This window comes from Mercenaria mercenaria, chromosome 5 (genome assembly GCF_021730395.1).
Source record: "Mercenaria mercenaria strain notata chromosome 5, MADL_Memer_1, whole genome shotgun sequence".
Classification (NCBI taxonomy): Eukaryota; Metazoa; Mollusca; class Bivalvia; order Venerida; family Veneridae; genus Mercenaria; species Mercenaria mercenaria.
This window is the reverse complement of record NC_069365.1, coordinates 41,107,278-41,129,286: the sequence shown is the minus strand read 5'-3', so window position 1 is coordinate 41,129,286 and position 22,009 is coordinate 41,107,278. Positions and strand designations below refer to the sequence as shown.

Genomic DNA, 22,009 nt, shown 5'->3' with positions numbered 1-22,009 from the left:
TTCTGTCAAAAATCAAATCAGAGTTATGGGGATTGTTTCTCCTGGTGTAGACTTTGATAGAGAAGAACTTCTTTAAGTTTCAAGTCAATAGCTTTGATAGTAACAGAGATATTTGACTTGATCAAGAACTTTAACCAACGGCGACGCAGACGCCGGGGCGAGTACAGTAGCTCTACTTTTTATTCGAAAAGTCGAGCTAAAAATTGTTTCCAAGATGTAACAGGTCAGAATTTATTTTGTTGTTGTTTTTTTTTGTCATGGTTTTCCTTCCTTGTTCTAAGATAGGGTTATATATAAATTCTAGACACTTATGTGTACTTTGATTACTTTGTGCGAGAAATTTCAAAACTGTACTGTTAGTAATAAGAAACCTATTGACAAGATACAACATTTCGTTAAGTGTATAATAAGAACAGATAGATCGAAACACTTTTAAGTATGTATTTCTATGGCAATGTATATCAATACAAAAATACCTCTTCTTTTTTCAGTACCACGCAATGTTATGTACATACAGAAAAAAGGGCATTAAATTAATTAATTATTTCATAATTCAAAATATAATGAAAACTGCAGAAAATCTATTATAACCTAAATTATATGATTTTGACAAATCATGGCAATATATAACAAACCTAATTTCAAAAATATGAATAATCCAGAATTTCAAAGTCATTGTTGTCTAACATTTTTAACAGTCCATAAACCTAGACATTTCAGAGACTGGCCCTCAAATTTATTTTTATTACCTGAAACCTGAACTTATTCTAAATTCTAACACGATCCGCAGCAATTGCTATATAAACATATAGCAAAATCGCCTATACATGAATCTACGATAAAATATGGTTGGCTGTTACATTTCACCCCCTATGATTGTAACATAAGAGATTCTACTTCAGTTCCATTACATACGAATTATTTCAGGGCCAAACGGTTGAAAACAGCATTTCAAAAACATAAATATAATAAAAAGTTATACTGACTTATGTGTAGGTCCGTAAAACACGCTCTGATCTCTACGAGCGAATTCAATTAGCTTAATTTAATTCAGCGGTGACGTCATAAATGTATGACATAAAGTATGACGTCATAATGATGTGACGTCATATAAAAGTTAATCTAGTCACTCGTAATACAGAGTCAACTCGCTTATTTTGATGATTCTGTTCATAATAAGTTTGCGAGCTGTTAGATTACTAAATTATATATACTTCTCAAAATTCTGATAAAAAAAAAACAAATATATAATGTTCCATTGGCTATGCAACATTTTCTAACCGTAGGGGGTAACTTGTAACAGCATATGACCTGAATAACGTATTACGCTGAAAATGTAGTACTGTAAAATGTGAATTATTTGCGTTGTTAGAATCGAAATAATAAATATGTTCCAATAATTTTATCAATAAATAAAACATGGGCAGTCGTCCTACTTCCTTTAAGACTTTTTTTATGCTTAAATAGAAGTGAATGCTTCACTTTATAAACTGAATACAAAACAGTGATGTCGAAAAGAACAGGGATCCTACCGTAATCTACTTTTTTGCAAAAATACTTTTTTTCTCTTCACTCATTATCATAAAATGAGTAAAAGGACAATACAGATGATGTAAAGGGTGAGCATTTATGTAAATTAGATCATTTCCAGTAATATTGATAGAATAAAGACATCCCTGTTGTGAAATGTTTTTCTATCATTCTTTTAACATTAACTGCCCAGATTTATATATAACACATGATATGAAGATCAACTCAACTGTGAAAAAAATGCTGTTTACATGGACATTTTTTTACTTGTCCCAATCACCATTTAATGGTCCTGCCTCAGTATTTCCTGTCATCTCTCTCTGAATGTTTGTCATTTTGTATACCAAGGGAGGTAACTAATAAATTATTATTGAAAAAGCTGACTGAAGTTCAGCACCTTCCAGTATATTCCCTGTACTAGCTTGCATCTCCTGCACAACTAGCATCAACAGTCTATGTTCAAAACCTATGCTTCAACAAGCACAAAGAACTTTTATCATGATTTTATATCTTGGGTGCTTGGTATTGCTGGTGTTTGACCTGCTGGCACTGTCACATTGCCACCAGCCTGGGTAGCCATTTCCTGTGCTATACCAGGTATATTTGGAGCTCTACCTTCAGCAGCAGCCTTTTCCATTTCTTTGATTGTAGCCTCTTGCTTGGCGTTTTGAAATTCCATAAATGTCAGCATGAGCCGCTGGTTAAACTTGACGTATCTGTCAACACATCTTCCTACACATGTATCCTAAAAACACATAAAGGGAAATAACTGAAAACAAAAAAGTTTCATTTTTTAAAAGAAAACACTAGTGGCGATGTGTTTTAAAAATCATTACCATCTGTAGCTGAGTGTTTGACATTTTTGCCCCCACTTTTTTAAGCTTTAAAGGCTAAATTAAAAGGTTAAATATAGTATGTGGCTGCCAAATTTTATGTTATGAACATAAAACATGTCTATGGCTTATTAAATCATATTTTTGATAATTCTCTCCCCCCCCCCCCATGTTTTCATAAAAAGGTTTGAATATTGATTAACATAGTAGAAAATATTATCAAATTCATTGCTTATGATTACTAACTACATATAAGTTCATGTGTTATATTGAAAGTAATGATCTTTAACCATGTATTTATGCATAATATCTATTTGGACAGCTGCTTTAATTGTTTGTTTTAAACATACAATTAAAAGCCTTATGGAACTTTAAGGTAAGTTGTACATTATGAATGAGCAAATGTGACAAGCTAACTCTTGATGGAATAGGTCACTATTTAAAACCAATATTTGTAACAAAACCTTATATCAAATTTTGATAATCAAAGGATCATTAAATGGCCCTGATATTCAATTAAGTGTAAAATATTAGAGTAAAATTTTATGATAGTCACCTCATCACTTGAAAGTCCCCTATTATTGAAGTTACTGATACACCTCTGAAAACACATTTCTGTCAGCTTGTTATATAGCTCAAGAAAATCTTTCATCTGGAAAATAAAAACATCTATAATTAAAATTCAGGAGTAATTCACTTCAAAATGTACACAAAATTTCTCAGACAATTCAATTAACAAAACTGGGTATCACTATGAAATGATTTTTTATGTTTCCTTGGCAAGAAATAATTTATTACCATTAATCATTGTAGTAAAATACCACAGACTCTACCGAGGATCGAACCCCAGACCTCGTGATCTGAAGGCGGACACTCTAACCACGTCGCTAAAGGGTTAACCAAACAGCAAGGCTGTTGAAAGTGGCCTTATATACCTACAACCACTACACTCCTCTCCTCTCTAACATTGATGGACCAGGCATCAACTGAACCTCCTATCAGTTTCTAGCCTGAGGCATCAACTGAACCTCCTATCAGTTTCTAGCCCGAGGCATCAACTGAACCTACTATCAATTTCTAGCCTCATCCAAATGCATGAATCTGTCAAACATCCTCGTTGCCATTGTAGTAAAATACCACAGACTCTACCGGGGATTGAACCCCGGACCTCGTGATCTGAAGACGGACACTCTAACCGCATCGCTAAAGGGTTAACCCCACAGCAAGGCTGTTGCATGTGGCCATATATACCTACAACCACTACATCATTATAGCTTGACTGATTTATTGTGACACTTTTTTTGTTATTCGGTTTTGAGTAACACCAACAAAATTTAGGTCATATGACATGCACCGACTTTTCCAGCTTTTGACAGTGCAGGAAGACTCCTGATATTACAGGCATGGGTGGGCACATGAATAGAACCCAAGACCTTCTGTAAGCCTGCTGAATGGCATCCTCACATGAAGAGATCCTAACCCAAGCAAGGTTTTGAACAAACATCCGTATCCACACAGCCACGAATGCCCCAGGCTTATTGTAATACAGTTATAAGAATAATTGTAAGAAATCGGTTCTTAGATTATACAAAATCCGTTATTTTTCCAAACACTACGGTTCAATGATCAAATCAAACATATTTTCGCTAAGTACGAAACGTCTATTGCGCGAATAAGCTGTATACGAATAGCACCGGCCGAAATAAATGACATGAGAAAATTCACACCGGACATGTAATTATAAATAAGAACAAAACCTTTCCATACATTTCTTGCATTCTGTTCCTCGGCACTTGTTAAATTATTCATGACTCAACAACAATTTTGTTTTACTGACTTTGACAGCTCAAAAACACGTGCAAATGTTTATGGTTAGAAGATTTACTAAATACCGAAAAGTGCTTATTTCCACGGAAAGAGCTTACTTTGAACTTAGATTTTTATACATACCCTGACTTTAGCAAGAATATGTATTATAAATTTAGAAAAGATCAGAGGTACTGATACGGATTTAAAATGTCCAATCTTTCCTGACTCACCAGGTCACCTACTGGATTCCGTGGTGTTTTTATCAGTTTTTAAATCCTGTATTAAATATAGAGAGGAACTTTTATTTGGAAGCAAGTCAAATCGTGTTCAATAGTTTTATCAAAATGCGAACACAGTTTGATGAAATGAGGGAATTGATCGAGACGATGATGATGGTTATTAAACATCATACTGTTAGGGAACAAATGTTAATATATCATTGCTGTCTTGAAGGACCATTTGACAAATATGGCACTGTTCAATTTTATTTTCCCTCTCTTCCATTTATAAATACATCATATTACAATATGTGAAACACCAATATTTCATTGTGTTTGCATGTATAGGGAATAGAAAATGGATACTTTTCATAATTATTTTTTTACGGATACAAGCAATGAAGTAGAAGAAGTCTATATAGCCGAGGCAACTATTGCAGCATATATTGAAAAACAGTTTTATCAATGTCAATTCTATTCAACAATCGATCGAGATGATAGTGAATAGTTTTATAGTCAATACTGCACAGCATGCACGAAAATATTGATATTGCACTATTGCTAAAATGACTACAGGCAATGTCCAATAAAATATATATTTTTAACTGTGCAATATAAAGTAATTGACTATATGATATTGATGGTGGTGTTAATGTTGGTGGTAACGATGATGATGACGACGATGATGATGGTACTGATGGTTGTTTTCCCATAGACTTACGTTATAACATTTTGGCGTGTACGGCCTTCCATACATAGAAACATTTATATCTAATTACATGTTTTTCGAGAACTATCTTAGTTCTACCAAAGTGTTGGACGAAAAACATATAAACAGTGTCACTTTATTTAAGTAATTTTCGTGTGAATGAGATGGGAGAAATTCGTTTTATTTTTTTTCAATACACATAAAATGTAGCAAATTTTGTCAAAATAATAAGATACTGTAAATGCAGTGAAAAATCTCAATGTTGAAAAAAATCACTTCTTGGGTTTGTTTGCATGGCTGGCCAATCAGAACGTACAGACTTTACCTTATTCCCAGGTATACACTTACCTCATTCCCAGTACGTTCCCTGTAGTTTTTTTTAACTGGTGGTCTCTGACCTGATGATGATATTGATGATTATAATGTTGTTGATGTTGACGATGATGATCAGTTTTCGTATCGATCCGTATACAATTATTGTTTTGGAAAAGCATGGTACCAGCGCGGCTATACGAATATCATGAGGTAAGACGTTATGATCAGGATATAAACTTATATTTATAGCATATTTTTACAAAGAGTGAAATATTATCTATGAATAACTTATATGGTGGATGATAATTGCGCTGGGTTTTAATTTGAAATTTTACAGTAAACATCAAAGGTAAACAAGAGGGCCGTGTAGCTATAAAAGATATAAAACACACATTGAGACTACACCACCCATTAATGACAATATTTATTGTTTACAAATCAAATAATGCAAACAGCTGTAGTAACTTTAGTGTTCACAAGTTTTACAAAAATGACCTAGATTTGACTTTGACCAACATTATATAAAGACAATCATTCTGACAATGCACATAACGTAGAAAATGTGGTATATGAAATCTTTTTCCTATAATCTGACCTAAAAGACCTAGCTTTTGACCCCAATGATCCAAATTAAACTTGACGTAGATTTAATAAAAACAAAGACAAATATTCTGACTTTACTTCATGTGTATCTGGTAGAAAATGTGGAAGTTTTTCTTTTTTAAACAAAATAACTTGTTTTGGACTCTGACAAGGTTTCCTGCAATATGGCCTCTAGAGTCTATATAATGTCTATCAAAACACTGTTCCTTACTTTTTTACCACAGCCTACCACGTATAGAACTTTTTCAAATGAAAGACATTTTATAATAAATTAATGGTATTCCATGAATACATGTATCAAAATGTTACTATATTTTACATGATAAAATATGATATTAAAATATTTGACTGGTAAATTATCCCAAATCAGATATCTTAAAATCAGCTTGAAATGTGCGGACCTCTTATCTCTGACAAATATCTCAAAAACAAGCTTTTCGCTGATGACACAAGTTTAATATTATAGCATCTGCGGCAGCAAAAACGAAACAAAGACTTCGACATTATCTTATCTTGTTTTTAAAAAAAACCTTGCTAGTGTCCTTTATAATCCTGACGAAACTGAATCCATGACCTTTACAAAGAAGACGGCAAACCCCAATTATCCAGACTTGCTTTTCATCAACGCAAACACATAAACATCTCGCGGTACTGTGTCTCACGACACACGTTGAAACGCCCAAATCTCAGCGACCCTTTCAAATTAGTATGCTTCGATCGCTGAAATTCCTTCTGATCCGATACTGTGTAGAGTGCATGTACGTTTCTTTTATCCTTCCTCATTTATAGTAGCCCGCCCACTTAGCTCAGTAGGTAGAGCGTTGGTCTACGGATCGCGGGGTCGCGAGTTCGATCCTCGGGCGGGGCGTGTGTTCTCCGTGACTATTTGATAAAAGACATTGTGTCTGAAATCATTCGTCCTCCACCTCTGATAATTCTTGTGGGGAAGTTGGCAGTTACTTGCGGAGAACAGGTTTGTACTGGTATAGAATCCAGGAAAACTTGTTAGGTTAACTGCCCACCGTTACATGACTGAAATACTGTTGAAAAAACGGCGTTAAACCCAAAACAAACAAACAAACAAACAAATCCTCAATTATAGTATGCTGACGTTGTCTGTGATAATTGATCCAACGTTTTAAACATAGATGTAGGGTCCGTCCAAAATTAGGTAGCCAGGATCGTCTCCGGGGCAACTAAATTATTGAACCTTCAGAAACTTATCCATGATCTTGGTTGGGAAACTCTTGAATCTAGAAGGAAAAACATAGACTCATCCTCCTTTTCAAAATGAAAAATAGTGTTTGTCCTGATTATCTCTGTAACCTCTTGTCACTATGCCAACAGCCCCAATACAACCTTAGGCATACCAAATGACATGACACTTTTATACCCTCGCACAACTCTAAACTCTAGTTCATTTCTTCTAAGCATTATCCAACAATGGAATTTATTGTCCGAGGACGTCCGTACATGTACGACAATAGATGCTTTAAATTTCGCTCTTTATCGTACCTCACGGCGAACCCCAAAATACTACAAGTCTGGGACACGCCTTGGTAAAATCCTTCACGCTCGCTTCATGCGGCTAGGGTGTAGTTCTTTATATCACAATTTGTATAGAAGGTCAATTATTGAGTCGCCATTGTAATCTTGTGTTCTTACTAACTTGTATTAACTGTCGAGGAATACGCCAGCATTTGCTCTCTGAAATTTCATGCCCGTGAACTCTCAATGATCTCTTGTTTGGTAATGAACATCTATCACCAGAGGAAAATACAAAAATTCACCTTATCAAGAAAGCGCTTTCGTATATTATTCTAATTACTCTGTGTTATTACCGTTCACATTTGTATCTAATGTCAAATAATCATTCTCCTTTAAAATAATACAACCTTTTTGTCTTAGTAATACCATTTACATGAAACTGTAAATTTTATTTGTTTATATATATGTTTAGTTACTTGTTTGTGATGGTGTTATTGTTTTATATGTCAAATAAGTTTTAGATCATTATAGCTGTGGAATATTTGATAAAGCGCAACGTTGTGAAACTTAAATGTATCTGTAAAGATTATTTTCATCACTTGCCAATTAATTTACATTTTGAACAGGCCATCTAATATTAGGCATTTATTGTCGTAAAATTTTATCTCTTCGAAATCTTACCATCATTTACAATTTCACATTAATACTTCTTCTGCATATGTTATATGGCCATGTTGCTAACGTATCTTTTTATTTGTATAAACATATTCCTTATGGAGAAGAATTTATATAAGTTTTCATTTACGGACAAAGTTCATTAATATTGTTATAGAGGCAGTTTTCGAAAACAAATATTGTTTAAACCAAAAACAAGCACACAGGCCTATACATTTCATTTCTTTATACTTTAGCCCATATGTTTATTTACGACTGTGAGAAATTTCATTAAAATCTACGTTGTAGAAAAATTATATTCGGCAAAATGTTATCAAAATTTGATTTTCCCATAGACTTCCATTATCCTTCCGCAGTCTGCTACAAGATACAAGAAACTTTATATTGAGTCGAATACAATATAGCAAGTCAACATGAGCGATTTTCCGACAAACAAAAAGATCACATAAAGGAATTGTATAGACTATTAACCTAAAAAAACAAAACAAGGATAAATATCAAACAGGGAATACCACGTTCCAAAAACGTAGGCTCTCCAAAACGAAACTCACAGCACGCAGATGTGCACAGTGCCAACACACACATTCACATACAAAGCAAACATATGAGAACAAAACGAACAGATACATGAATACAGTTGGGCACCGCCTTGAAACGGTCAGTGGCAAAAACACCACTTGGGAGCTTAAACCGGTTTATGGTGTGCACTCAATCTCACTCTTACCCCACCATGTTAAAAAGAAAACAACAAAAGAAAAAAAAACAAGGATCAAACAGGGAATGTCACGTTCCAAAAACGCAGCCTTTCTAAAACGAAACTCACAGCACGCAGCTGTACACAATGCCAACACACACAATCACATACAAAGCAAACACACGGGGACAAAAATAACAAATAAAGGAACAGAGTGGGGCACCGCCTTGGAACGGTCAGTGGCAAAAACACCACTGGGGAGCTTAAACCGGTTTATGGTGCGCACCCAACCTCACTCTTACCTAAGCATATCTGAATAATTAAAATCATTATAAAGTTAACAAATGTAGATTTACTTACATATGAGATGGTTAAATGAGCACAATGATAAATAAGCAGACTAAAATATAACATAAAAACTGCGAAGGGAAAACAAACAATCTTTTAAAAGAAAAGAATTAATAGAAATGAACACATGATGCAACTTAGAGTAATAAAAACAACACCCGGTCAAACAAAACTTGCTCTAATAAGCACCTTCGTTTCTAAATGAACAAGAGCTGTCACTGTAAGTGACAAATGCCCCCCGAAGCGTACCCAAGAATGCTACAGTTGTCTGCGCAAAATATGCCAGAATAGGTTTGATATGAATCATTTTGTGACCATACAAAAAAGTTCTCAAAAGGTAAGCTTGACCTTAAAGCTAGAGGTCTGGGTCTTGCGCATGACACATCAACTCATTATAAGGAACTATTGTGTCAATTGAATTTAAAATCCCTTGATGAATGGCAGAGTTATTGACTGGACAAGAAACAGACCATGTTAACCTTTGACTTTTAAGTGTGACCTTGACCTTAGAGCTAGGGGTTTGGGTCTTGCGCATAACACATCTGCTCAACATAGGATCATTTATGCCAAGTAATTTTAAAATCCCTTCACCGACGGCAGAGTTATGGACCGGACAAGAAACAGACCGTGTTAACCTTCATGGATGGCAGAGGTATGGACCGGGCACAAAACAGACTGTGTTAACCTTTGACCTCTAAGTGTGACCTTGACGTTGGAGCTAGTGGTCGGGGTCTTGCACATGACACGTCGTCTCATTATGGAGAACATTTATGCCAAGTTATTTCAAAATCCCTTTATCTATGGCAGAGTTACAGCCCGGCCAATAATTTACACGGACGCATGCACGGACGCATGGGCGGACAGTGCGATTTTAACATGCCCATAAAATATCAGCAAATATAAGTTTAAACTTTAAAAACAAAAGCTTTAACTAGACCATTGTTCATCATATATTTTTATAACTAATGATCTTTCCGCGAATTAACCTTTCCGGATATTCCAAATTAGAGTGTAGCAGTCTGCGATGACGTCATCGCCAACCTGTCAATTTTGTGATTCCTGCATAAATTTCTAAAAAGTCTTCTGTATTTATTTATTCATTCGTTGTTTTACTTTTGAGGTGCATATATCGAAAGTGTAAGTGAACGTTTCATTCTGTTTGTATGTGTTAATTGCATGTTATGAGAGGTTCTTTTCACTGTAAGACAATTATGTTGCCATAGTGTTACCCCACCCACCATTTACATGTGTATCGATCCTGTTTGTACATGTTATTTGCTAAAGCACCCTTTTTGATTGAAAAACTATTGTTCATTTAGCCAATAAATGCTTGCTAGTCAGTACAGCATAAACTGTTAAACCTGTCATCACAAATCGGGGCTTTTCATCCTTATTTCCCAAAATGCAATGTAGGATTTCCCAAAATCATTCCATCAGATGGTTAAGATTTTGTTTATATTTTAATATTTCCAAAGGAAGTGTTTTGTCTGGTATCAATTTTTTGCCACACTATACTATAGCCTAACAGCACACAGAACCACATGTGACGCATTACAAGTCTAATCCGTTATTTTAGTCTGTGTATCAGGCGGTCCTGCAATAAACCACTAAGGACCACTAAGGACCACTAAGGAGGCACAAAGGACCACTAAGGACCTCTAAGTGAGCACTAAGGACCACTAAGGGGTGACTTAGGGTACAATAAGGACCCTTAAGAAAAATCTAAGAAATAAATGTTAAAATAAAAAAGGTATGAGTAAATTATTTCAGGCAGTTTTCCTAGCAAAGACCGCTAAGGAGGCACTATGGGCCACTAAGGACTATTAAAGATGCACTATGGACAAATTAGGTGCAATTACGATAATAATTATTGAAAGCAGTGCCAACAGATTGTATTACTTTAATTTTCAAGTTTAAATTTTATAAGATAGCATGGTTAAATTTTTAAAAAAGATATGAGTAAATTATTTCAGGCAGTTTTCTTTATACCATCAAGTGAAAAGAAATATCTAAATATATTCATTCTAAAATATATGTCTTCGAATATAGAAGCATATATGATAAATTTGTACAGAAATAAATATCAATAATTAATTTGTCATAAATAATTCCCTTTCTAAGAAATGAATATATTTTGCAGATTTCTTGATTGCATCCATTCAAGCTGTCTGTTTGATAAAATCTTTCAGTTATATTAAATTATTGCTCTGTTGTATTGTAAAAATTGTTACAAACAACTATTCAGTGGAAAATGATATTTAATTAGTCCTTTGTAGGTACACTTATGGTTTTTGCACCTTTTTTCTCCTTCTCAAAGTAAGTAATTGCAATTGCAATTATTAGACTAATAAATTATTTCATCTAGGTGATTAAGTGTTAATCACACCTTGGATGTTTAAATTGTCTGTACAAGATATTTGCAGTTATACATGTAGGTGACTTTACTCATTTGGAAAGATTTTGTATTTTGTATATAATATTAAAATTTCCACCTAAATTTATCATCTTTTATGATATACATGTTCGAGCGTTACTACTGTTTAAAATCTGTCATTATGCCTGCAAGACCACGTAAAAAAACCCTGTGTACAGACTCAGAGATGTATGTTATGCTGCTTAAAGATGCAAAAATAATATAATATAACAGAAAATAAAAAATATATATATATAATATAACATAACAGAATATTCTAGTATGACCGTTCTATAAAATATTATCTGATTTTACTAGAATAATGTTATGCTGCTTAATGACACAAAAAAATAATATAACAGAATATTCTAGGATGTCCATTGTATGAATAATTACTAATTTGATCTTATTTGATTTTACTGAAAATGTTATGTTTATTAACGATGCAAAAAATATATATAACAGAATATTCTAGTATGTCCGTTGTTTAAAGAATTACAAATTAAATGTTAAAGTCTATGTAAATTTAACAATCTGCTTGATAAGCAGTAAAGGATTATTGAATCTGTCACATATTTCCTTGACATGAAATTGAAATTTAGTTTATTTAATTTAAACCCATTATAGTTAACATATGATATTTTAAAATAATCTCGAAATAATATTGACAATTTGAAAAGCTTCTCCCTTATTTGTATAAAATATTAATTATGAATTATTTGAACACAAAAGTTTTTCCCCACATGTCAACTTTGATTAGGTTAGATGCATGTTTAAACTTTGCTACTGTATAATCAAGTAGCAGTATAGCACTGCCCTTTAATATCTTGTTTATCACACATTAATCAGGCTGATTAAGTGGGCACACTTTTTGATTATACAGATTTGTATGATAATGATAATCTTGTTTATTATACATTAATCAGGCTAAATAAGAGGGCATATTATATAATGGTTTTACTTTTCTGTAAATATATATCTGATTTCTTGAAATGACATATAATACAGTATATGAATTTGTTAAGGTACAAAATTAAATAAGGTTAATCAAAATTTTCAATGACTTTAGTGATTAGTATGTTTGTAGAACTTTTGATAAGCAATGCAATTGTGTGTTTAATATCTTAAATATATATCTGATTTCTTGAAATGACATATAATATAGTATATGAATTTGTTAAACTAAGGTACAAAATTAAAATAAGGTTTTAAAATCAAAATTTTCAATGACTTTTAGTGATTAGTATGTTTGTACATAGAACTTTTGATAAGTAATGCAACTGTGTGTTTTATTGTTCCGTAAAAATATATATAATATATGATTTATTGATATGACATAATATTATGATATGGTATGGATTTCTTAAAAAATCAATAAATAAGGTTAATTAAAATTTCTGTTGACTTAATTGATTAGTATTTATGTATATAGAACTTTTGATAAGCATTATAATTGTGTGTTTTATTATTCTGTAAATATTTATCTGATTTCTTGATATGACATATAGTATATGAATTTGTTATGGTACATTATATCAATATATTATAATTATTATATCGATAAATAAGGTTAAATAAGATTTCATGATTTTAGATTGATGACAATAAAGTTACTAATTTTTGATTGTGTTGTTATGTGATATAGACAAAATGCATATTTATTCATGAGACATTTATAACTTAAGCACTCTGTTAGCTAGCCATGCTATCTTATAATTAAAATTTAAACTTGAAAATTAAAGTAATTCAATCTATTGGCACTGCTTTCAATAATTATTATCGTAATTGCCCCTAATTTGTCCATAGTGCATCTTTTATAGTCTTTAGTGGCCCATAGTGCCTCCTTAGCGGTCTTTGCTAGGAAAACTGCCTGAAATAACTTACTCATATCTTTTTAGCTCACCTGTCACAAAGTGACAAGGTGAGCTTTTGTGATCGCGCGGTGTCCGTCGTCAGTCCGTCCGTGCGTCCGTGCGTGCGTCCGTCCGTAAACTTTTGCTTGTGACCACTCTAGAGGTCACATTTTTCATGGGATCTGTATGAAAATCGGTCAGAATGTTCATCTTGATGATATCTAGGTCAAGTTCGAAACTGGGTCACGTGCCATCAAAAACTACGTCAGTAGGTCTAAAAATAGAAAAACCTTGTGACCTCTCTAGAGGCCATATATTTCACAAGATCTTCATGAAAATTGCTCAGAATGTTCACCATGATGATATCTAGGTCAAGTTTGAAACTGGGTCACGTGCCGTAAAAAACTAGGTCAGTAGGTCTAAAAATAGAAAAACCTTGTGACCTCTCTAGAGGCCATATATTTCACAAGATCTTCATGAAAATTGCTCAGAATGTTCACCATGATGATATCTAGGTCAAGTTTGAAACTGGATCACGTGCCATCAAAAACTAGGTCAGTAGGTCTAAAAATAGAAAAACCTTGTGACCTCTCTAGAGGCCATTTTTTTCATGGGATCTTCATGAAAATTGATCAGAACATTCACCATGATGATATCTAGATCAAGTTCGAAACTGGGTCACGTGCCGTCAAAAACTAGGTCAGTAGGTCAAATAATAGAAAAACCTTGTGACCTCTCTAAAGGCCATATTTTTCATGGGATCTGTATGAAAGTTGGTCTGAATGTTCATCTTGATGATATCTAGGTCAGGTTTGAAACTGGGTCACGTCCGGTCAAAAAGTAGGTCAGTAGGTCTAAAAATAGAAAAAGTTTGTGACCTCTCTAGAGGCCATATTTTTCATGAGATCTTCATGAAAATTGGTCAGAATGTTCACCTTGATGATATCTATGTCAAGTTCGAAAGTGGGTCACGTGCCTTCAAAAACTAGGTCAGTAGGTCAAATAATAGAAAAACCTTGTGACCTCTCTAGAGGCCATATTTTTCATGGGATCTGTATGAAAGTTGGTATGAATGTTCGTCTTGATGATATCTAGGTCAGATTCGAAAGTGGGTCACGTGCCGTCAAAAACTAGGTCAGTAGGTCAGATAATGGAAAAACTTTGTGACCTCTCTAAAGGCCATATTTTTCATGGGATCTGTATGAAAATTGGACTGAATGTTCATCTTGATGATATCTAGGTCAAGTTCGAAACAGGGTCATGTGCGGTCAAAAACTAGGTCAGTAGGTCTAAAAATAGAAAAACCTTGTGACCCCTCTAGAGGCCATATTTGTGAATGGATCTCCATAAAATTGGTCAGAATGTTCACCTTGATGATATCTAGATCAAGTTTGAAACTGGGTCACGTGCCTTAAAAAACTAGGTCAGTAGGTCAAATAATAAAAAAACCTTGTGACCTCTCTAGAGGCCATACTTTTCATGGGATCTGTATGAAAGTTGGTCTGAATGTTCATCTTGATGATATCTAGGTCAAGTTTGAAACTGGGTCAACTGCGGTCAAAAACTAGGTCAGTAGGTCTAAAATTATTAAAATCTTTTGACCTCTCTAGAGGCCATATTTTTCAATGGATCTTCATGAAAATTGATCTGAATGTTCACCTTGATGATATCTAGGTCAGTTTCGAAACTGGGTCATGTGCGGTCAAAAACTAGGCCAGTAGGTATAAAGATAGAAAAACATTGTGACCTCTCTAGAGGCCATGTTTTTCATGAGATCTTCATGAAAATAGTGAGAATGTTCACCTTGATGATATCTAGATAAAGGTCAAAACAGGGTCACGTACCTTCGAAAACTAGGTCAATAGGTCAAATAATAGAAAAACCTTGTGACCTCTCTAGAGACCATATTTTTCAATGGATCTTCATGAAAATTGGTCAGAATTTTTATCTTGATAATATCTAGGTCAAGTTCAAAACTGGGTCACATGAGCTGAAAAACTAGGTCACTATGTCAAATAATAGAAAAAACGACGTCATACTCAAAACTGGGTCATGTGGGAAGAGGTGAGCGATTCAGGACCATCATGGTCCTCTTGTTTATTTTAACATTTATTTCTTAGATTTCTCTTAAGGGCCCTTATTGTACACTAAGTCACCCCTTAGTGGTCCTTAGTGCTCACTTAGAGGTCCTTAGTGGTCCTTTGTACCTCCTTAGTGGTCCTTAGCGGTCCTTAGTGGTCCTTAGTGGTATATTGCAGGACCCGTATCAGGAGAGATAAATTTCAAATTATCTGTCTTTCTATTTTTATTTCTGGTTGATTATTTTCCCCAAAATTGACAATTATCGCGTATAATTTTCCCAATTTGAAAGACCAGGGCCTCTTTCCAATTTCCTGATGAAAAGCCCTGCAAATTTATATTATTTCAGTCTTTATTCATTGTCAATCTTTTTTTAGGAAGTGGCTATTCGTACGGTCACGCCGGAATATTCGTAGGGCTCTCCCATACGAATAGTGAAATAGCCCGCAGGTGGATATGCGGACAGCAGTTTTGTATTACATTGTATTGAAGTCATTCAACTGATTACATTTCAGTTTCAAGTATTTATAACTCTTTAATCCCTGAAATGTTAAAATTTATTTATAATTAGCTCGTTATTCAAGTACTTGAAGTGGTAAAAGGAATTCAACAATTTATGAGCACAATCCATGTTAAAATAACTAAATTCTTCAGTCTTGAGAAAAACACAAAACTGATAATCTCCTAATTACTACCAATAATTTAACAAATTTGTGATTGTGTTTTTCTCAGGATTAAATAATTCTGTTTCCTGTTTTCTGTCATTTACAATGTATCTAAAATGGCGAAAACCACTTAAAATTTCATATTCAACAAGCGTCCAACCCTAGTGAGAGCTATTTATATATAAAATATTTACAAAAAACACCTACTATAATGGCAATTTTTTTCACGAGCACAACCCATGTCTTAAATACTAAAGAAAATAGTTTATTTTAATTCATGGGCAGTTGTTATAAACTTATCAAATTTGCGATCATGTTTTTCCTGGAATTAAGGAGTTTTAAATACTTCTAAAACACTTTTGGAAAAATATATTGGACAATGGTTGAATGACTTCAGTACAATGAATACAAAACTGCCGTACGAAAAGCCACCTGCGGGCTATTTCACTATTGGTACGGGAGAGCCGTACGAATAGCCACTTCCCTTTTTTAACCCTCTGGCCTCTCCAATCGGTGTCCACAGAGGCACTGGGGAGTATATCGTCGAAGTCGAACAGTAACTGTACAGTTGAACTTGAACTGTACAGTAACGGAATACCTAGCCTATTCTCTAGGGTTTTCTAGCCATCCAGTAACCATTTAGTTAAAAATACTTCTACCTCATTATGAAGCTTAACTTTAAATTTAATTTTGCACAAGATAGTGACACGATCTCAAGAATTTTCAAGAAGTGGCACGAAAACTTTTGGGCATCATTAAATAAACTACCGGTACTCAGTCCAATAGGATTTCCTGTCTTAAATAAAACCAATGAATATAGCCGACAGATATGTAAAGGACAGATAAAGACATTAGCGAATACAAAAAGGGGAATGCTGTCTTTGTCAATTAAATATTTTAATATCTATTGAAATAGTCCACTTGGAATATAATTCTATAGTATGAGATTCCTCCTACAGGGCACTCATTTGGACATTTTTGGGGCCGAATATCAGCCCCATTCCCCTCATAAAATATTATAGTATGTTTTTTCCCCTTTCTCAGAAGAAAATTCCCCTCGAAAACAAAAAAAATCGAAAGGAAAATCCCGAAAATGTTCGAAATTACTCGTTGGCAGGACATAAGAACGAATATTTTTGAGTACGAAATCCAGTAAAACATTAACGAGTCTTCTCCCCATAATTGACTGTCCAATGAATTTTTTCGTAACAAGTCTGGTATGGATACATTCAGATTTTTCAGATATCGCCCTGTGCCGAAGAAAATATCACACAGTCAGAATAATTTGTATATTTAATATATTGATAACGTTACACATAAGCACAGTTAGTGCTTGACTCCCTTTTCAGGTTGTCATTGCTATAATTATTGTTGAATTGCTGTAAATAATATAATTTGGGTCATTTGTGGCTTATTTGTGTTCATTATGTGGATAGCTGGATCCCAGCATCACACATTATGTCCTATACAAAAGTTAAAGGGAACCAGATATTTTTTAGAGCAAGTACTCGTAAAACCCTATGTTTAAATTTGGACCAATCAGAAACAAGTTCTGAAAATAGCACGTCTGCTGAGGTATAAATAGGTAGATGGATGACAGAGAGGGCATTCGGTATCCAGCGGTTGAAGAAGACACATCGAGGATTCAACTAATAATTTATCCAAGTACCTTGATAGGGAGACTATTGCAGTTACCCTATCAGGGCGGATAAACAGGGCTTTTTTCCCCTATAAATCTACCTCCGGTAAAAGGAGGTAATCCCAATGCAAAAAAGTATGTTTTTTTCCCAAAATTTAATTTAAAATTCCCAAATGATTATATCTGTTAAGAGTTTTTGCTGTTTTAAGATAGTTTTGCTAATTTGTATGTATATTTAGGTAAATTATGATACTGTTGAACAATTACTGAAATGCAATTCATTAATATTTCACACAAAAACACATTTATGTAGATTTTGGTAATTTGCAAATTGTCCCAATTAAGACAATTTCCGAGAGCATTTTCCCAATTCCACCGGTGTCGGTGGCATTCCCAAATTGATGAAAAAAAGGCCTGATAAATTATTAAAAAGAAGACTTTGTAGGTTCATAGACTAAAGAAGAGTTGCAGAATTTCAACAAGGTTTCGAGCTATAGGGCCAGCGCATAGGAGTTTTGCCTTAAGGGTAGTTTAATGCTATAGACGATAGCAGATATAGGCTGAGCATCGGAAAGCGGAGACAGAGACCCAGAGTTTGGTAATCTACTGAGATAGTAGCAGAGTTCCAGCTTATAGATTGTTCAGCGTTATTGATGAAGTACAGCCAAGGCATCGGTGATATACCTATATGGTAGTTGAATGCTACATATGACAGCATATAGGCGCTGAACATCCAGGAGTCAGGGCAATCATATAGAGTTGAGCTGACAGAGGCCGAGTATCTATGTGATAGGACTCGTATGTTGTTGATTCAAAGACATTGTCTGACGGGAACTTCAGCAAAAAGACCAGTCAAGTATAGGGTCTCCAGCCTATAGGAATTTGAGCTAATTATTTTTAATTGAAGACTGTTAGTTTGAAACATTTAGTAATTTGCCTGATCCCTGAAATTGTCTAGCTCATAATAGAAATCATTTACGAATCATTGGTACACGAATCATTTAGGCAAGGTAGCCAGAGGAAAATTCTATATATGAGATATTTGGTCTCCAGGGCTCCAGATAAGATGCGTATTAGCGTAAATTACGCTTTGAAATAATGCATATACGCATGTGTGATCATTTTTAAGCGTATAAAAACGTATAAGAAATTACAGAAACTCCTGCAATGACTTTTTACTAGCGTAAACAAACTCTGAATCATCTAAAGTCTTTACGTAACAAAGCACGGTCAGCATTAATTCTCCCACACAAAACATACATACGCATTGAATGGTACTTTATAAGTTAAACTATATTATATACCCAATGCATTCGTAAGTCAAATAGTTGGGAAACAATATTGATGGTACGATAGTGTATTCTAAAGCGGTGTTGATCTGAGATTGTAAAAAGTGAACAAACACTACGCATCTTTAAACCAACAAGAACGATCATTAAAACATATTTAAAGCTATATTGAGTATTCTATTGGATTCAGTAGCGGTATTGTAAGCCAGAGTAAACCAAGGGAGAACAAAAAGCAAAAACTTGAATGCTGAATTGAAACTGAACTGCAAACAAATTCATGGGTGTTACACCAAATTAATAAATATGTTATAAAACCGTTTTCTTTTTTTTTTACATTTACAAATTTTCAGGAGTAAAATTACTCCTAGTAAATTTCAGATTTTACCATATTACTCATTCACAAAAATTATGATGAGTAAATACTCATAGGCCAACAAAATTATCTGGAGCCCAGGGTCTCACCAGCTCTATGTTTTAACAAAGGACATTCTACACATTACCGGTGAAAAATAACGTCAAAAACAGCAGATAATTGTAAAAAAAAAATATATATATATATATAGTGGAACAACTTGCATAATCATTAATTTTGTTGTATTTGTCAGAAAATATAGTTACATTTGTTAGAAATGATTGAAAACAGTATTCATAAGTGTACATTTGATAGAAATGATTGAAAATAGTATTAATAAGTGTGAAAAGTAGTAACATATATTATATGGCTAAAGAATTCCCCTTTTTGTCTTAAAACGACGAAAAATTCCCCTTCCTGAGGGTATGGATACCTGTCCCCAAAAGTTGTCTAGTGCCCTGTCCTATGTTAAAGACACCAGATGCCAGGAAAACTTTAAAGGTACAAAGACAAGCAGCTAGATTCGTAGCAGACAACTACATTGTACAGATCATTCGATGAACGCTGCATGACCAGAATGCTTCAGCATTTACAACGTCCTAGTTTATAATCCTGGAGAAAGATGTATTGCCTCCCGTCATGTATAAAGTTGTTGGCTGGCAGTTGCTAACTCTACCATATTATGATCATTTGACTCTAGTAAGGGCTAAGAGATCCATTAAAACCAAACAATTTAAGACATTGATTGAATAAACATAGTCGATAGTCATTAATTAAATTTTGACTAGACTAAAGTTTTTTTAAGACATTTCATTGTAAATTTCTACTGAATACACATTCTTTCTTTCCAAAAATTGAATAAATTTAGTGATGTTGTTGTGTGCACTGAGACAATAACTAAGCTTCAAGACAGGACTGCAGCAGTGTTTATAATCTACCATACATCTCTCTTCTGTTAGGTAATTATCAGATCTACTTTTTTTACACGGAATTAACATATTTTTTGCTTGATTAAATTAAGAAACAGGTATGTCAAGAATTTGGAGTTTGAGTAGCAGGTTAGACAGATATGTGTGTGCAGATACATGTGGCTGGTAAGGATTGGAACACTAAGTCTTGTAGATAAATCAGGTCAACAGATTGAACCCCTTTGTGGTCATGATTGCACTTTGTCAAAAAAAAAAAAAGACACTGGTCCTTTTTTCAGTGGCAACACAGGACCTTCGTTTCATTTTTTTCTGGGGCCAAAATGGGGCTTCTCCCTACTAGGGAATGCACTTTTCATAGAATATCAGTACAAATTCTATATCGTAAAATCATAAAATTATAATTTCTATTGTCTAATGCTGAACACCCAAAATTCCCAAATAATTGTTCACCAGTGTTTGATTTCAGTTCCTCTTTGACTTTGTTAAGAATATCAGTTGCACCTCCTCTTGAAAATGCTGACAAATAACCCCTTACCCAATTTTACCCTAAAATTGAAGTGAGAGCTCCGCACTGTAAAAGATTATTCAGTAATGGAGAGTCAAACTTTTCTTTGCTGTCAATCTGATCTAAAGAAGTATAAATCATTTTTCTTTGATAGTGGTTTAAAAAGACATGCATCCACCTAGTATCCAAAGTTGAAAACAAATAGCAATTGATATTACGTATTGAAAAAGTTGATAGATACATTGTGCTTTAATGTTTTATGGTACAGCATACAGCTGAATTTCAACTTCCCCTCATGAACTAGAGGTGGAGGATGACCGACTTCAGACATCCTCTGTTTTGTCAAATTGTCATGGCTGGTGGGGGTGGGGGAAAATATTTCCCTTGCTCAGGAATGGACATGTTGATCCATTGTCATGTACTCTATTCACGAACAGAGCAGATCAGGTGTTTCTGTGGTTTTGCTACTGGAGAGATTTTATTTTCCAGTAATTAACTTTCCCTAATTACAATGAATAGCCTCAGAATCTATTTAAATATTTATTGTATTTACATTTGTGATAAAAGCAGTGATTTGTCTCCCCTAATTGTTCATTTCTGCTCATTTGTAATATTAATGTTATGTCATATTCTTGTAATAATGAATTATGTAGTAATGCATGAAATTATTATAGTCTAAACGAAAGCTGTTGACTGGAAATTAATAGGATGAAGTGTGAAAGTTATTTTACACATTGCAAAGATGTTAAACAAAATGGTTTTCTGGCTGAATTGGTTGGAGATTTACATTGAGGTTTTAATTGCAAAATCAGGCTGGTTTGCTAAAATGTGCTATATATTCTGAAGTTTTCATTCTGCAGGATTTTGATTTGTCGTAGTAAGTTGTTCATTTCTGACAAAGAGAACTAAAACTAGTAAAAATATGTTGTCTTAGTTATTATGTCTCCCACCACACAGTGGTGTTGGAGACATATTGATTTACTCCAGTCTGTGTGTGTGTGTGTGTGTGTGTCTGTCACAAAGCTTGTCCGCACTCTAAGTCGGACATTTCTCATTTGATCTT

At 34.0% G+C, this 22,009-nt stretch overlaps 2 protein-coding genes across 2 annotated transcripts in view; one reads left to right on the top strand and one right to left on the bottom strand.

Annotated features, from left to right (window-relative positions):
* Positions 1-1,949: 1,949 nt before the first annotated feature.
* LOC123556992 (mitochondrial import inner membrane translocase subunit Tim10 B-like) lies at positions 1,950-4,263 on the bottom strand. Its single transcript, XM_045348152.2, has 3 exons — positions 4,131-4,263; positions 2,920-3,015; positions 1,950-2,275 (listed from the first exon to the last, which is right to left on the bottom strand). The coding sequence occupies exons 1-3, from the start codon at positions 4,170-4,172 to the stop codon at positions 2,027-2,029; spliced, it is 387 nt and encodes a 128-aa protein (XP_045204087.2). The 5' UTR covers positions 4,173-4,263; the 3' UTR covers positions 1,950-2,026.
* Positions 4,264-10,234: 5,971 nt separating this feature from the next.
* Positions 10,235-22,009, top strand: part of LOC123556991 (arfaptin-2-like) — a 34,059-nt gene continuing 22,284 nt past the window's right edge. Inside the window, exon 1 of the mRNA XM_045348149.2 lies at positions 10,235-10,359. The gene's annotated coding sequence lies outside the window, so the exon portion shown is untranslated. The remainder of the gene's footprint in view (positions 10,360-22,009) is intronic.

Bases quoted from the DNA above. Each gene is read 5' to 3' on its own strand.
- LOC123556992 (XM_045348152.2), bottom strand. From the start codon at position 4,172: ATGAATAATTTAACAAGTGCCGAGGAACAGAATGCAAGAAAT. The intron at 3,016-4,130 runs GTATGGAAAGGT...TTTATTTTCCAG, and splicing joins AGGAACAGAATGCAAGAAAT to ATGAAAGATTTTCTTGAGCT. The intron at 2,276-2,919 runs GTGACTATCATA...ATGTGTTTTTAG, and splicing joins GGGGACTTTCAAGTGATGAG to GATACATGTGTAGGAAGATG.